Source organism: Vigna unguiculata, chromosome 3, assembly GCF_037176805.1.
Source record: "Vigna unguiculata cultivar grain cowpea cultivar isolate G323 ecotype 2 chromosome 3, ASM3717680v1, whole genome shotgun sequence".
Classification (NCBI taxonomy): Eukaryota; Viridiplantae; Streptophyta; class Magnoliopsida; order Fabales; family Fabaceae; genus Vigna; species Vigna unguiculata.
The window spans coordinates 40,506,656-40,523,532 of NC_140794.1; the positions used below are offsets into that span (position 1 = coordinate 40,506,656).

General features: G+C 27.8%; 1 protein-coding gene across 2 annotated transcripts; it reads right to left on the reverse strand.

Moving 5' to 3' along the window:
• Positions 1-14,754: 14,754 nt before the first annotated feature.
• LOC114176983 (two-component response regulator ARR17-like) lies at positions 14,755-16,179 on the reverse strand. Of its 2 annotated transcripts, none has more exons than XM_028062189.2 (5): positions 15,919-16,179; positions 15,715-15,803; positions 15,520-15,597; positions 15,333-15,403; positions 14,755-15,248 (listed from the first exon to the last, which is right to left on the reverse strand). In XM_028062189.2, exons 1-5 carry the CDS (start codon positions 16,079-16,081, stop codon positions 14,993-14,995), a joined length of 657 nt encoding a protein of 218 aa, XP_027917990.1. In that variant the 5' UTR covers positions 16,082-16,179; the 3' UTR covers positions 14,755-14,992. The 2 variants fall into 2 exon arrangements, with proteins under 2 accessions (XP_027917990.1, XP_027917989.1); XM_028062188.2 differs by having other exon boundaries at positions 15,520-15,600.
• Positions 16,180-16,877: the final 698 nt, after the last annotated feature.

Sequence of the window (16,877 nt, forward strand, 5' to 3'; positions counted from 1 at the left end):
TTGTAATAACATAAAAAAAATGTGCAAACACTAGTTTTTCTACAATGAACAATGAACAATGAGTGCTATCCAATGAACACGGGTTTTTGTAGATGTAATTTTTTTGGTAATGGCGATGAACAATGAGTGCTATCCAATAATATATATGATGAAAATATGATGTCTTTGAAAAATTGTCAAGTGTATGATACATAAAACTAATCAATTGAGAACCTAATAAAAAACATATTGTTGTTGCTTTTAGAAGCATTGTTGCTCTATTTCATTTTTTCTTCTGTTGTCTCCTTTTTTATCTACAAAAAAAAAAAGACTGATACAAATGAGCACTTTATAACGAAGTGTTACCAAATTACACCTCTTTGTTCAAGCTGTTTTCAAACTACATTTCTACAATGAGATGTTACAAACTTACACTCAATGGCGGAGCATAGAAGGAGCTGGGAGGGGTCATGGCCCCCCCAAAGATTTTTGATTTTTTTTTTAAATATATACATTTTGAAATTTTTCAAAATTTTTTAAATTATAGGTAGTATATTTTATAAATTGATGAAAACTTTTTATTTCTTTTATAAAATACAGCCAATTAATGTTAATAGATAATAAAGCATAAAATTTAATATATAAAGAATAAAAATATTTAGGTTTAATTAATCTTTTCGTCACTATTTTCATCTAAAAATATCAAGTTGGTTCTCAAGTTTTTTCTAGTCTCAATTTGGTCATGACTTTTGAAAAATTGATGCAATTTGGTTATTCTCATTAAATTTGTTAAAGCGGATTAAGGATTTCATCAAGATTGATAGTGAGAGTATGTTAATTACACCAACAAAACAAACTATCTTTATGTGCAACTTTAAGTTTAATGAAAAAATATTGATTTGTTTCAAGAAATTTAATTAAAATAACCAAATTGCATCATTTTTTCAAAATTCAGAACCAAATTGAAACTAAACAAAATTGGAGGACCAACTTAAAATATTTGACCTAAAAAATATAAAAAAATAATAATTAAACCAAATATTTATTAAGATATGTTTTATGTCATTTCTTGTTGTCTTGTTAGTTTTACAAAAATTGTACTTATCTTTCACTCTCATATTTTATTTTTTAAGAAAAAAGTAATTATTTTTTCTCTCATTTCTCATTTGTCTTATTTCTTTTTCGAAGAAAAGAAAAGTAATTCACTTTTATTTTACTTGATAATGAAATATTAATTTAATAGCTAATATTTTTTTTTTATCTCATGAGCCTTTGGTATATTCATTTTTTATGAATATAAAAGAAAAAAACAATGTATTATGTGTTTCTTCATAACCGATTTTTAATTGTTACTTAACTATACTATTTTTTTTCTTTAATATTTACACTTCTCAATTTTTTTAGTAAGGTATGATAAATTATTTTTAATATTATTTTAAAAATAGGCATATTGATGAAGAATAAAAGAATATATTCATTATTCAAAAATGATAAAAGTGAAATTATTTGTGAAGATGAAAACAAGATATATTATATTTTTCACAACATTAAACTAAGGATCAAATTATTCAGTTAGAGGAACCAATTTTTAAAACATTATACTAATGATCCAATAATTTAATGATGAAAGAATTATACTATTTGGCCCCTCCAAAACTTGTGGTTAAGATCCGCCACTGCTTACACTAATGTTTATTACTTCTTTCATGCAACCTTTCTTATAGCACCATCTTCCTTCTAAGCCTTGCATTTTGGCAATTATTTTTCTCCAGTCCAGAACATAACTTGGAATACTTTGAAATATAACAATTGAAGAAGAAGCAAAGATATAAATAAGTTCATCTATGTTTATACAAATGAATCAATTAAAATAAGAATAAAAAATAATTAATTACATACCTATAATCTCTTTTTTGTTAGAGTTTCAAAAATTCCTTTGTACACAACGTTTTTAGTTGTGTTTGAACCTGTTTTCAAATGATTGTATGACTTCAAAAGCGGAGGATATAAACAGAATATAAATAAATCTTTGATATAAGAAGAATTAGGTAATAAACAAAAGACTCACTAAACTCCAACTCAGTTAATGACTGCCTCTATATAACATTTCCAATAATTTATCATTGTGAAGTTCGAGTAAAAAACATATACATAATAAAAAAATATCAATTTCAAATTGGTTAAGTCCAATCAAACCTGATATGTTGGTACTTTTAGAAGCATTGTTGTTGTGTTTAATTTGTTTGTTCTGTTGTCTTCATTTTTATCTGCAACAACAAAAAAATGACTGATACAGAAGAACACTTTATAAAGAAGTGTTACCAAATTACACCTCTCTAGTCAAGCTGTTTTCAAACTACATTTGTACAATGAGATGTTACAAACTTACATGAATGTTTTATTACTTCTTCAATTCAACCTTTCTTGTTGCAATTTTTCATATTTATTTAATATTTATTAAATATATAATAAAACTTAATATTTAATGTTTAGGTTAAATGATTTTAATAAAAATAAATTAATAGCTAGTATTTAATGTATTTGAGTGATGTTTAAAATTTGAATTTAGATGGAAACATAATTAATTATAATTAATTCAAAATATAATTAACATTTATTTATAATTGTTTCAAACTTCTGATTTTAATTTATTTGATAAGAACTTCATAATTTAAATAATGACTTTGAGAAAACTATATAACATAAAAAGAAAAAAACACATAACTTCATATATATAAAGTTTAAATTAAAACACACATAACTTCATATATACAATAACTACAAATATTATAAGAAGTTTAAATTAAAATTACATGCAAAATGCTAAACTTTAAAAGCAATTTAATAGATACAGAACTTTGATATGTATGCTTGTTTTTTTCACTTTCAACTTCAAATACAACTTCATGGTGATCCTTTGCAGATAGTTGATAAAGAGCACAAAATTTTTCCAGTCAGCTCTTATCTTAACAAACGTTGGTCTTATGATCAATTTACATTGGACTTCGCCCCTTGGTCCGTGGAGAACAACAGATGAAACTCCAATGTTTTCAAAATAACTCGCAAAGTCTTTTTTCAAATACTACAAACATAATGTGAAGAGATATTACTTATTAATAAGGCATTTAAATAAATATTAAAAAACATAAATAAAAGAACTAACCAAGTGGCTGGCTTGACGATATTCAACTTGAAAATGAATTAACTTTGACATAGTTAGAGGATGACGGATGACAATATTCTTTAGGAAGTTGGCTTGGATGCTTGATTCTGAAGAACGTCTAGAGAAGTGGATTTGGAAAGAACAATTTCTCACATATTTTAAATCATTCCAGCATTGGGTAATCATTGGAGTGTGAATATCCATGTTGTAGGTAACATTGTGAACATTACATTCGTAATCAACAATGGTCCACTGTGAACCAATGTCCTTCCCATATCGTATTATGAACAGTCGGTCGACGTGTCCAAAATCCTTCACAGATGAGCAAGTTGAGAATAAAGAAATAAAAATAAAGATAAAAAAAACTGTGAAGGAATCAAAAAATAAACCTGATCTTTCAAAAACATAGTAATGAATTCGCCAATAAGTTCTGTAAAAAGTATGGACTATGGGGTAGGCATGGATTCCATTACAGGATAATGGAGTGGTGGTGAAGAAGATTGGTAAGAGAAGAAAATTGGTAACAGAAGAAAAAGAACATTTGTCACTTGTTAGTTAGTAACGAAGAATTGCAAACATTGGGAATATATATATATATATATATATATATATATATATATATATATATATATATATATATATATATAAAGAGAATAGAAGAAGTCATACATGTTCCAAGAGTCAGTACTTACTGGTCAGCCTGCTTCAAAATTATTGCAATTCCTTGGGAATAAACATTTTAAAAAATAAGTAACAATTGTAAGAAACAAACTCGTTAAATAAAAAATTATACAATATAAGCTTTATTAAATAAAAATAATAACATTAGAACAAATACTAAAATATTAATTATCAAATCAAAACTCGTAAAATGAAGAATTGCAAACATTGAGAATATATATAAAGAGAATAGCAGAAGTCGTACATGTTCCAAAAGTCAGTACTTAATTGTCATCTTGTTTCAAAATTATTGCAATTCCTTGGGAATAAACATCTTAAAAATAAGTAAGAATTATAAAAAACAAACTCGTTAAATAAAAAATTATACAAATACCAAAATATTAATTATAAAATCAAAACTCGTAAAATGATCAATTATGAAATAAATGCTTCATTAACTTTTAAGAAGATAATAACAAAACAAAAAAAGATCAATTTGTCAATCATGAAAACGTGTTAGACCGGTGGTTCAATGAAAAAGATGAAATCTTGTGCAAAGTTTCTGTTGTTTCAAACTCTTGCATGACTTGGACCTCTTCATTTCAAACATTTAAACAAAAACAAAGTTAGCATCAACACCAAAACCACTAAGATAAAAGAAAATATCAAAAGAAGATGATTTCTTTGCTTGAGAAAGCTGAAAAAAACTGAGAGCTGGGTAAAAATATGAACTTTACATACCATTTTCATTCTGCAACCAAAAAGATAAAAGTTCTAGTTTTTTGTTGTTTAAGACTCTTTCATGTCTTCGACCTCTTCATCTCAAGCATTTAAACAAAAAGAAGTTAGCATCAACACAAAAAGTCACTTAGATAAAAGAAAATATAAGAAGAAGATGAAGTCTTTACTTGAGAAAGCTGAAAATAACCGAAAGCTAGGTAAAAATATGAACTTTACATATCACTTTCATCCTGCAACCAAAAAGATAAAAGTTCAAGTTTTTTTGCTGTTTAAGAATCTTGCATGTCTTCGACCTCTTCATTTCAGGCATTTAAACAAAATAAAGTTAGCATCAACACAAAAATCACTTAGATCAAAGAAAATATAAGAAAAAGATGAACTTTTTGCTTGAGAAAGCTGAAAATAACTGAAAGTTGGGTAAAAATATGAACTTGACATACCACTTTCATTCCGCAACCAAAAAAAATTAAATCTTATGCAAAGTTCTTGTTGTTTAAGAGTTTTGCATGTCTTCGACCTCTTCATTTCAACCATTTAAACCAAAACAAAGATTGGTTCAACGCAAATATCAGTTAGATAAAATGAAATCAAAAAGAAAACAAAAATAAATAGAGATGTGAAGATGTTAGTGACAAACATTGAGATGAATAATCGAAAAAAAAGCAAAAATAGAAAGAGATCTGAATGTTTGAGTGAGAAAGAGAGAGATGAAGCTGAAGAGGTTGCGTTGGCCATGGTGTTCTGTATGAGTGAGAAAGAGAGAGATGAAGCTGAAGAGGTTGTGTTCGCCATGGTGTTGTGTGTGAGTGAGAAAGAGACAAATGCAGTTGAAGAGGTCGCATTGGCCATGGTGTTCTATATGAGTGAGAAAGAGAGAGATGAAGCTGAAGAGGTTGTGTTCGCCATGGTGTTGTGTGTGAGTGAGAAAGAGAGAGAAGAAGCTGAAGAGGTTTGAAGGAGGATGAGAAAGAGGTATTGTGTGTGGGACACGGAGGGTCTCTTCAAAATACTGTGAGAGTGATTTGTTTTTGATTTATTTTTTAATCTTCAAAATTCTGAGAGATCGACACGTAACCATATTTTCCTCTTGTAGAAAGACAATTTTGAATAAAAATGGTTCAAAAATATTAAAATATTGAAGAAGTTGTCATTTGTTAGTTCAGAATTGTATATAGTATTGACATGTATGTTTAGTTCAATTTATTCTGTACCACTTAAATGTTTACAAAACTAAGTAACTAATAGAGTCTCGTTTTGAGTTTGCAAGCTTTTCTTCCCAAATGATATGCATCTGGGAAACCGTGCATAGATGGTTAAAGCAATCCAAATTCCTATGAAACCTCTAATAGATGATGAACCTACAAACTGATCAAAATAATTAATATGAATTTGAGTTACCACAACTAAAGATCACACTTGGTTTACAAGCACATCATAACACAATATCAATCTCAAATAGACAAGAGAAAGAAAGAGCATTGGGCAAAAGTCATAGAACTAAGCAACTTTGTATAAAGCTATGGATCAAAAAGAACAAGTAGCGTGGTTGAGATGCCACGCTGTGATCAAAATAATATAGAACGGTAATCATTGTTGCTGGAATAAATGATCCAATAATATAGACAACCGGCACATTTAGCATGTTTTCTTGTGATTTTGAATATTTTATTAAAACCTTCCATGTAAGAACTAAGAATATAATGAAACAAAAGTTTAACAATCCTAATTCCCAACATAAAATTATTTCCACATAAGACCTAATGCCATTATGACACTCCAATTTTCAAATGCATTCCAAATGGACATAGAAGGAAATTCAAGCATTTTCCAACTACTCGGTTTCTCTGTTATCACTTTAAATTACCAAATTGTTACGCCGTTTTCATGTTGTTTTCTATTGGTACTCTGTTTTTTCTAATAATGAGAAACAAAGTGAAAATAAGATGACCTAAGTTATGACAAATGATAGCTTCTAGTTTTGGGTAAACACTATTTTTTTACTAGTTTGTAGTGTTATTTTAAAACTCTAGTTTCTAGTTTTTTATAGCTTTTTTTTTTAATTATCATTCACTCATTCTTTTAATTTTTTTTTATAAGGTAAGACTTTTTACATTTAACGTTTTCTCTTCAATTAATAAAATAGGGTTTATTTATTATTTTTTATTTAAGATTTATTTTTCTCTTTACAGTAATTAATTTTATAATATTTTTATATTATACTTTTATCATGCCTTTCTTTTGTTTTATAATTTACCCATTAATTATGTACATTCATGTTGATTTTTATACATAAGTATCGAAAGAAAACTCAATGTGAGAAGGTCCATTTACACTTATTAATATAGGTTTTATATTAAAATTTTAATGTTATTAATTATGATTTTTTTTATATATATTAGGTATACGATGAAGGAAGTCTTCCTAATGAAAAAGCAAATTACCAACATCAAGATCTAAAATAATGTTATTTGATTTTTCATTTTGCAGAGATATTATAATGTTTTACTGGTTTCAACTTTTATAACTTTATACCTTGAAGTTCTAAACTTTGTCCATTTTATGAATATTACATTGAATTACAAATAAAAAATCAAAATTTTAGAATTCATTTTTTATCTGTATTAGGAATTATGTTCATGAAAAATTGCAACAAATAGGGTTTCAACCCAAAAAATAATAATGATGACTTACATCATAAGAAGAAGTAATTGGGATTTTATGAACCTCAAATATGTACTAGGTTTTTAGAATGGAGGCAGTTTTAAACCGAAGGTAGTAACAAGGATTTTAAACCGCGGACAGTACCAGGGATTTCACAAACTCAAGGTAAGTTATGTCATTTCAGAAATGTTAAAGACTTCAGTTAATATCTTAGTGACGTTGGCTCTATTAAGGGTATAACAAATCGCAGATAAAGTCCAGTTAAAACTCTCATAAACATTAAAAATAACCTCAATTAAAAAATAATTATTTTTGCAGTAACCATTATATTAGTCGACAAGTTTGATATTTTCTTAAGTAAAATATCTTGTAGTTCTAAATTCGAAACATTATAAATATGCGCTGTCTAGTTCTTGTAGATATTTTTGATTCTCACACTACAACAAAAATAATTTTTAGTAGAGGTTATTTATGACATTTCTAGAGGTTTTAACTCCTGTTAAAGAATTTACTGATGGTTTGTTTTTCTCCTAGAATAACTAGCATTGTTAATGAATTACTGGTGGTTTTGACTAACCCCTGGTAAAACAACACTTACCGACGGTTTTGAAATCCCTGGTATGTACCGGCAGTTTTAAACCCCAGGTATTTACTGACGATTTTAAACCCCTAGTACTTACTGGAAGTTTTAAAACCCCTGGTAATTATCGGCGGTTTCAAAACCCCCAGTAATTACCAGCGGTTTCAAAACCCTTGGTAATTACTGACGGTTTCAAAACCCCTAGTAATTATAGGCGATTTTGGAACCTTTGGTATTTATTCCTTGTATGCAGTTTTAAATCTTTTATACTGTATAATAGTACCAAAAATCCATTTTTTACCATTGCAATGCAATTCATTATTTGTTGATGTTTTTACTTTTCAAATTCCCTTAATTTTATTTGTTATATTTTTTGAATGCATATAATTCATAACACATGATAAGCTAAAATTTTAACATTTAGATATTTGTTTATAACTAGATATAACATTCATAAAAACAAGGAACGTAGTCTATAAGTTCAAAGTAAATAATAAAGTTTAAACGTTCAAACTAGTGAAATAAAATGAAAGTCTAATAAGATGAACTAATTGTTATAAAGTCAAATAAAATGAAAGTCTAATAAGATTCTTCAACTATTAATTTCGATCTGAGTCATTTGTTTCTCAATCGAGAACACTCCCCTGATCAGATACCTAACATTAAAAATAAAAATAATTAGTAACATTCTTCACAGTATAAAATATATATTAATATACTTAAAACTTAAATATTATTGATGATGAATGAAACACAAGAAAGTCATGAGGTAATTCTCCTTAATAGTTTTGTACAAAGAAGGTCATCATTGCCTTCATTTCATTGACTTGTGATGTTAATGAAGAAACCTATTTAAGAACATAACTAATCAAATTAAAATTTTACAACATGCCTAATAACAGTACAAACTTAAATCAAAGTCAAAATCATCAACAATGAAACATATTAATAATCTTTTCATTAATAACCATGTGCATCAGTGTTAATTCTTATAAAGACATGCTTATTAATAATCTCCAACTTATGCTTATTAATAATGATCAATACCATTATATAGAAGAGATAAATTAAAAAAAGCAATAATTGAAAATAAGAAATTATTAACCTGATTTTGTAATTGTGTATAAGAAGGACAACTTGAAGACGCCCCACTATGTGAATGTGCATTGAAGCCAAAAACTTTATATGGGCAAGGTCCCAAACCTAAACCCCTAACACGTCTGGAATGTTCTTGACTTCCGAAAGCAAAAGCTAAGGAATCAGTACTTGATACATCTTTTGATTGGGATGTTGATAATTTTGATTCATATGATTGAATTTTTTCCTATACAGAACACGAGAAGAAACTAATTAAAATAACATGAATTGTGGATGATAATTATAGAGTTTATTAGAATCGAAATTACACCAATTTCCCTTGCTTCATCACTAACAAATGTTCCATTAGCATGCTTGTGGGTGGCTATCCATACCTCTCCTCTACTAACCTTTTGGCCACACTCTTTTTCCTATTGAATTGAAGAAAAATTTTATGACACAATTTAAAAAATTAAAACATAAATTTCATTTGAAGATATGTAATATTGTCATCATTTCATCTCTTTTCCTTGCAAGGCTCTTAGATCCACCTGTATGAGCAATGGTTTGCTTTGTCCTATTCTTTTTATTTTTTAGGGCATGGTCCTAATCATCAATGTATAAAAATTAATAATTATGAATAAGGTTGATGAAAAAAGTTTCAATTATACCTTTGTTTTTTTTAATTTAGACGATAATCAATAAAATAAGCTCATTGGTCTCTATCTATTCCTTTTTGAGCCATTGTGATCAATTCATCTCTAGTATGTGTACCATCATTCCTTTGTTGCCACAATTCTTGTCGATGGTCTCTCCACTTTGTGTTAAGTGATTTGAGAACATGGTTTACATGAACATCAGAATAGACATCAAACTTAACCTTCAAAACATGAAACAATTAAAATTAACAACAATCATGGTATAATTAAATTATAAATTCAACTTTTACAATCTTTACCTAAATATATATATATATATATATAGCATGTTGTTAATTGAGACACTTTTCAAAAGTTGGGACGCAATTAATATCTTTTTAAGAATGAGCACCAAATTAACATACTCATATAAAAGTGGAGATCCTTCGACTAATTAAACCATTTGATTTTCACATAACCTGGTTAAATTTATCCTATGATATTTATTTTTTCCTTGAATATATTATTAGTTGTTTTTTTTAATTAATTCAATTGAAATTAATATATTAGTGCAACAAACAGGAATGTTTTCATTGATGACTCTTATCGACATGTCACATGTTATTCTCTAGATGTTTTTTTTTTTTTTTTTGTAAATTTTTTTTGTTGCCACGTGTCAAGTCTCTCTTGTGTGAGACGTGACATTGTTAGTGTCACATGTCAAAACAATGCCACGTATCACTTTAGCCTCCATATATTTGTCTTTGATTCAATTTAGTCCCTACTTTTGTTTCTTTAATTCAATTTTATTCCATTTAAAAAAAATTGAAATGTATTTTTAATCTTTTTTATAAGATTAAAACTAATTAAGTATAAATATTTTTACAAAATTAAGTAGCATTATTTATATTAAAATTTAGTGGTAAAAAATGTTATAATAATAGAGCAATATAGTCACCCAATTTTTTTTTCAAAATAAAGCAATATTGTCTTTCTTCAATTTCAAACCAAATTTCTTATTTGTATAAATATTATACTAATATTTTTTTATTAAAAATGACTTTTTAACATATTACATTACTCTAACTTATGGTTGTTCATCCTCTAGAGATGCCTCTAAACCTGCAACTTCATCTGTTCATATGCAGGGACAACTCAAGAGTTTAAGAGGTATGAAGCAAACTTAAAAAATGAGGTCTTTTATTTAAAATTTATTTTTTAAGTTTTTTTTATGCAAAATTATTTATTAAATTGTCATAATTAATTTCATTTAACATTTAATCTTTTAAGAGACATTGTTGAAACTGGAATTATTAATATTATTTTATAAGTTATATATGCATTTTGGAAAAGAATCTAATCTTTGTATAGAATTAAAATTGTCAATTAGCTTATCATTTTCCAAACCTATAATTTCTCTTAAAATATTTAATTATGAAAATAAATCAAATTCATCACGATCCAACAAATTATCATGTCTTGAAGATTTTTCAATATTTAAGCATTTTTCTTTCAAAAATGTACAATCTAGGGACTGTAATTTTTTAACACCACATAAAAAAAAATATCTTCATATATTTTAAATTGTTCAAATCTAATGTGAAGTGCAATAATTTCTTTATCTACAATATAAAAAAAAGTAATCAATTCTAAACAATTCTTGAAGAGATTTTACAATTTCATTCTCAATATTTTTATCAAATTGTTTCGTTTTGCGTCTAATACGTTTTTGACAAAAACTTAGGTTCTTCTGAACTCGATAATAAGTCTTTTTTTCCCTAAACTTGAATTATCTTTCTCCAGAAAACTCAACTTTGAATTATGCTTAAATTAATCTATTATCCACCAAAAGACTAACCTATAATCTAATCAATAGGTCTGTAGAAAAATTTAAGTTCCTCGTCAAAATATATGCAAAAAAAAAACTCTTAAAACTCGTAAATAAAAAAGTATCGAAAAACAAATATGGGCAAAAGAAATGCATTTCTTATTTTTGTAAAATTTCAAATTAGGATAAAACTACAACAACACAAATTAAAAGAAAAAGCATACTAACTAGAAATGAGGATGAAAAACCAGTACATACAGGCAATATGAGATTGAAGGAATGTAATATGCCAATACCCCAAAAAAATGACTTTTGGAAGAGAAGAAAGTAAAAAGAAGCAAGAGAAATCACAAAGAGATAAAAAGATAAAAGAAGAAAAATAGAATCATAAGAGAATAAGAATAACTAATCATTCTTAAGTTCGTAAACAAAATTATAATATACTAAATAAAGGTTTTAACTCATTAATTATCATTTTTAATACCAATAAAAATTAATATACACTAATAAAAATTTAATTAAATTCTATTCTCAAAAGAAAACTTATAATCAATGTAATAATGCTATATTAGTAATAAAATATATTTTTGAGAACTTTTTTTATTTCAAACATAATTTTATAATTAATTTAATAGAAGTATATTTGTACAAAAATATTTTTTTGAGGCTTTTTTTCTTAAAAATAATTTTATAATTAATTAATTAATAAGAAAATATTAGTAATAATATTTTGTTTTTCAAATCTTCTATTACTGGAGGTTAAAGCAAGTGACTTTACTTGCTTTACCCTTGAATCTGTCCTTACCAGGACATTTGGCGCTCAGTGTCATTTGCAATGGTCACCAATACTCAAATATATTGAATAAATAAAGTTTTCTTATAATTATCACATCTTGTAACTTTTAAACATATATCATACTATATTAAAGGCTTTTAAATTTTTAAAATGAACAAAATAACTTAATTAAACTTATCACATGCATATTATATTTCTAAATTTAATTAAACCTTATCATACGTAATTAAATTCTAGACTGGATTAATAAAGTTGTTTTTTTTAACAAAAAAGTAATTTTTTATAAAGGAAAGAATTTAAAAAGATACTCCCATTTTTGATGATGAAAGGGAGGTGGGGGAGACGAAGTTAAAGGGGGAAAGGGGTTGGAATAAAATTAATTCAAATTTCTTAAATAAAAATTTGGATTTAAATATTATAGACGAAAACAATTTTAAAAAAAAAATGAGAGATTTAATTGAAGTGTGTCCAATTGTTGTGGTCATTATAATAAAATTAATAAATATATTTATAGCATATAGTAAAAAGATAATAGGAGATGTTTGTGTAATAGGTTTTGTGACATGTGATTGAAGCTGAGGAAGTGTAGCCATGCAAAGGAACAGGTGAATCCATAACGATTGTGATGAACGTTTTGATTAGGCAAGTTGATTACAATAATTTGTGGGAGTTTAGCTAAAACCTATTTAAGGCAAAGAAAAATGGTTTTAGAAATGAAAGCGACAAGAGAATCTATACATGATCCATCAGTAAACTTTCGTCTCCAATTATGAGAAATTGACAACAAATATTAAAAGACCCATATGTCCCATTGTAGCACAATCAAACAAAACATAGCAGATTTTACGTATCATGATTTTGCCAACCATGACACACATAATTAAATTTAAACTTTGGACTGAGACAATTATTATGGGACCAACCTGCTGATACAACATTCATGTCCACCAGAAAGATCGTTATTTCTTCTATTATACCTGGCATTTTGGGTTTCATGGACCCCAATATCACATTGCATATCTTCACTCCTAATTACACAGGCCCAACCCATCAACTCATATCTTCATTCTTTCATTTTCATTATACCAAATATCATTTATTTCATATCTAAAGTTACATTACAAAAAATTGATTAAAAGACATAATTTAGTAGCATGGTAAGAAATCTAACATCGACTAAAAATAAAACAAACAAATAAATTTTGCATAATTAAATTAGATATTAAAATCATCTAAAATATGTCATAAATATTTATTGGAATATAAAAAATATATTAAAAATTTTACATTAAATAAAAGTAAGATAAATTTATAATATATAAATAAATACAAACTTTATCTTACAAGTTAATATTAAAAAATTGAGTTAGATTTAACGTAAGACTAAGATGTGTCGACCGGTATTATTCACCATTTTTTAATTTTAACATTATCTATTATGATATTTAACAGTAGGAGGGTACAGTTTTATTTACCACACATCAGTAACTTTTTATAATTTTGTTTTATGAATTTTATCTGTTAAATTTTTGGATGTTGGATTCAAGAATTAGGGGAGCTGGAAAGGAATAAAGAAAGAAAAGCATTAATTATAAGAGTGAAGGAGGGTTGCATAACCGATAGAGGTTGAAAGGGTGTGATAATTAAGAACAATAGATATGATGAGTGTTGAATTGGGTGACGTGAGAAGCCGGTAATTATAGGAATCTTGACTATATCTTTAACAAGGGTTATTGTTATTGTTATTGGTATTAGCTAGGTGAGAATGGATAGACAGAAAAAGACAGAATCTAAGGTAGGGCTACCACAGAAGCGAGAGAGAGAGAGAGAGCGAAAACAGGCTCAACAGTAGTAGAAACACGGTTGAGTGCAACCTGTGTTGAATGTTTCATGTGCGAATGCTTTTCTGCTTTTAACCGTGTCTGAGCACAAACCTAAGACGGTAAAACAGAGAAGTAAAATGTGGCATGTGATGATGCCAAAAAGAGATAAGGAGTTGTTAGGAAAAAGGTTAAAATTAAAGAAGCAAAGGTACAAGATGGTGTGTGTGTCCCCTACTCTCTTTAGATCACCCTGGTCCAGCACCAATGACCAAATATTCCAATTCCACATGGCCAAGGTTTGGTAATATACCATAGTAAACGGCTTATGCCACAAAACCCTTCTCCATTCCAGACAACTAGACAAATGCAGAAACCACCCTCTGTCCCCACTACACTTTCCTATCTTCTTTCTCACACAACATTTCAAAACATATCCGATTCCAATCCCCATTTTTTCGTTATTCTTCTTACCTACAACATCTTCCACACTTATATTCTATCTCATTTACAGAATGATATTATGACTCTCATTTGTTTACTCTCTTATATGATTTAGTATGAATTATTAATTAACGTATTACTATTTTTTTTCTTATAAAAATTAATAATTCACACTAAATTATACTAAAGAATAAAGGATGAAAGAAAAAAAAATGAGAGTAAAAGTATAAGTTTTCTTCACGTTATCTCATCGTCAAATAACACACCTCTTTTTTACCTCTTTATCCTCATAGTTAATCTTCGTCACTAAAGCGATTAATCTTTTTGTTCAGTTTTGCTTTTACCCTTTTGTAAAACGAAAACAACGTAATAAGTGAATAACTTTATTAACCAATCTTCATGTAAACAATTAAAATAACTTGGTGAAAGATAAGAAAAGGGCAGCGCAACAAAAACCGTTACAATTAACGGGGAAGGTAATTGCAGATTAAACCCTAAAAGAGGAAAAAACAAATAACAAGAAAACACTAATATAGAAATACACATAGCAGCTGTAGTGTTTAGAGGAATCAGAGAAGTAAAATATATGTAAATAAATAAATACATCAATCAGTGCTGGTCATTTTAAGTCGTCTGATTGGTGAGTCAATCACTGAGGGTGAAGATGATGAGGAAATAGACGGTGGTGATGATGATGACACATCGGAAGTGTCCGAGAGCTTCCTTTTGAGGATCCCTTCCCTTTCCCTGTCTCGGCCTTCAACCTTAGCCTCCTTTGTTGTCATGTAATCCTTCAAACGCTTCACGTCTGATAACTTCACTGGCTTAACTATGAAATCCTCTGCACCCTCCTCCAAACATCTGCATAAATTTCCAGAAATTCAAAATCTTTTTCTTTAACCAATTCAACTCCCGGAAAAACTAAACTCTCCAACACAATGGTACCTGTCTATGCGTGGCAAAACGTTTTCAGAGGACATAATCACCACTGGAGTTTCCTTGAAAGTGGACGATTCCTGTTCCATGTTAACCCTTTAAAAACCGATTCTTGTGTTTTTATTATAGTAAGATTATTTTTATCATTATAATAATGTGGAAATTTGAAGGAACATTGTTTGAATTATTGTCTAACCTTGATTTTCTTCAGTAACTCGTAACCTGTCATTCCAGGCATGCAGTAGTCTGTGATAATTAGATCCACCTTTAAACCCTGCTAAAGAAAAAAATAGCACAACCCAGATTAGAACATTATGGTTTCATTTTTATGTCAGTGTATCTTTTTCTGGAAAATGGAACTGAATTAAATGATCCCCATGATGATACATACTTCAAAACCATTAGTTTCAGAGGGAATTTTCGGCTCATCCAGTAGTCCAAGCAATTGCAGTGCTCTGAGCCCACTATCCACAGCAGTAACTGCAATTTAACAAAGAAAATGTTCAGTTCACAAGGAACAACACTGATAAAGCGAAGATTTTTATGAACAAAAAACTTGTCTTTTTGATTTCATTATTCGAGAGAATTAATTAACCTTTGCAAGCTAAGACTTTGAGCAAGCGTTCGATGACTTTGCGATCAACGAGGCTGTCATCAACTGCTAAAACATGAACCTCTTCGGATTTGTTGGGTGAGAGAGGAAAAGCCTCGATGTTTTCTGACATCCTGGGCCATGAAACGAGAGTGTTGGAGTCCATCTCTTGCTTCGACCAGAGGAAAAGCAAAGCGAGAGAGAAAGAGACAAAGACAGAGACGAAGGAATCCTCAACGTGACGCTTGTGCTTGCTTAGATCTTAAATACAGCTTAGTGTAATATAATAATGTAACATGATATGTTCTTCTGTCAATCTATCCATTATCATATCATGTCACGTCACCATTTTCTTTCACTTTTTTTCTGTAACACATTTGTGGAAATCTTCACAAGGGAAATAAAATATTTTCATACTTGTTAAAGGATAATAAAAATATCTAGATCAACGTTGAAAGAGCAAAAAGGTAATGTTTTTTTACTCTAAAGTTTAATAAATCATGTGTATAAGCTATATATCCTTATTAATATTTTAAAAACAAATTTATTATTGGCATTTTATCGTTACTTTTAAAATTATACATTCCAAAGCTCAAAATACTTTCTGAATGAAATATATTATATAACTAGCGAACACAACACCTGTATTTTCGTATTTTTTAATTTTTAAGAAGTTTAAATTAAAATTAATATTAAATATATAATTAATTTTTAAAATAGTTAATAAATATAAAATTAAAATAATAAGATATGTAAAAAAAAGTTTTTAAAATAATGATTTAAAACAAAATATATTTTTAAAATAACGGTTAAAAGTAAATTATTTATAAAATAACTAATTTTTAAAATAATTAAGAGTAAAATTAGTATTATAAAATATAGACACAAAAAGAGAATTCTCTTTATATATTATCATAGATATTAATTTTTGCAGTTGAAAACATTAAAATTGGATTGGAAAG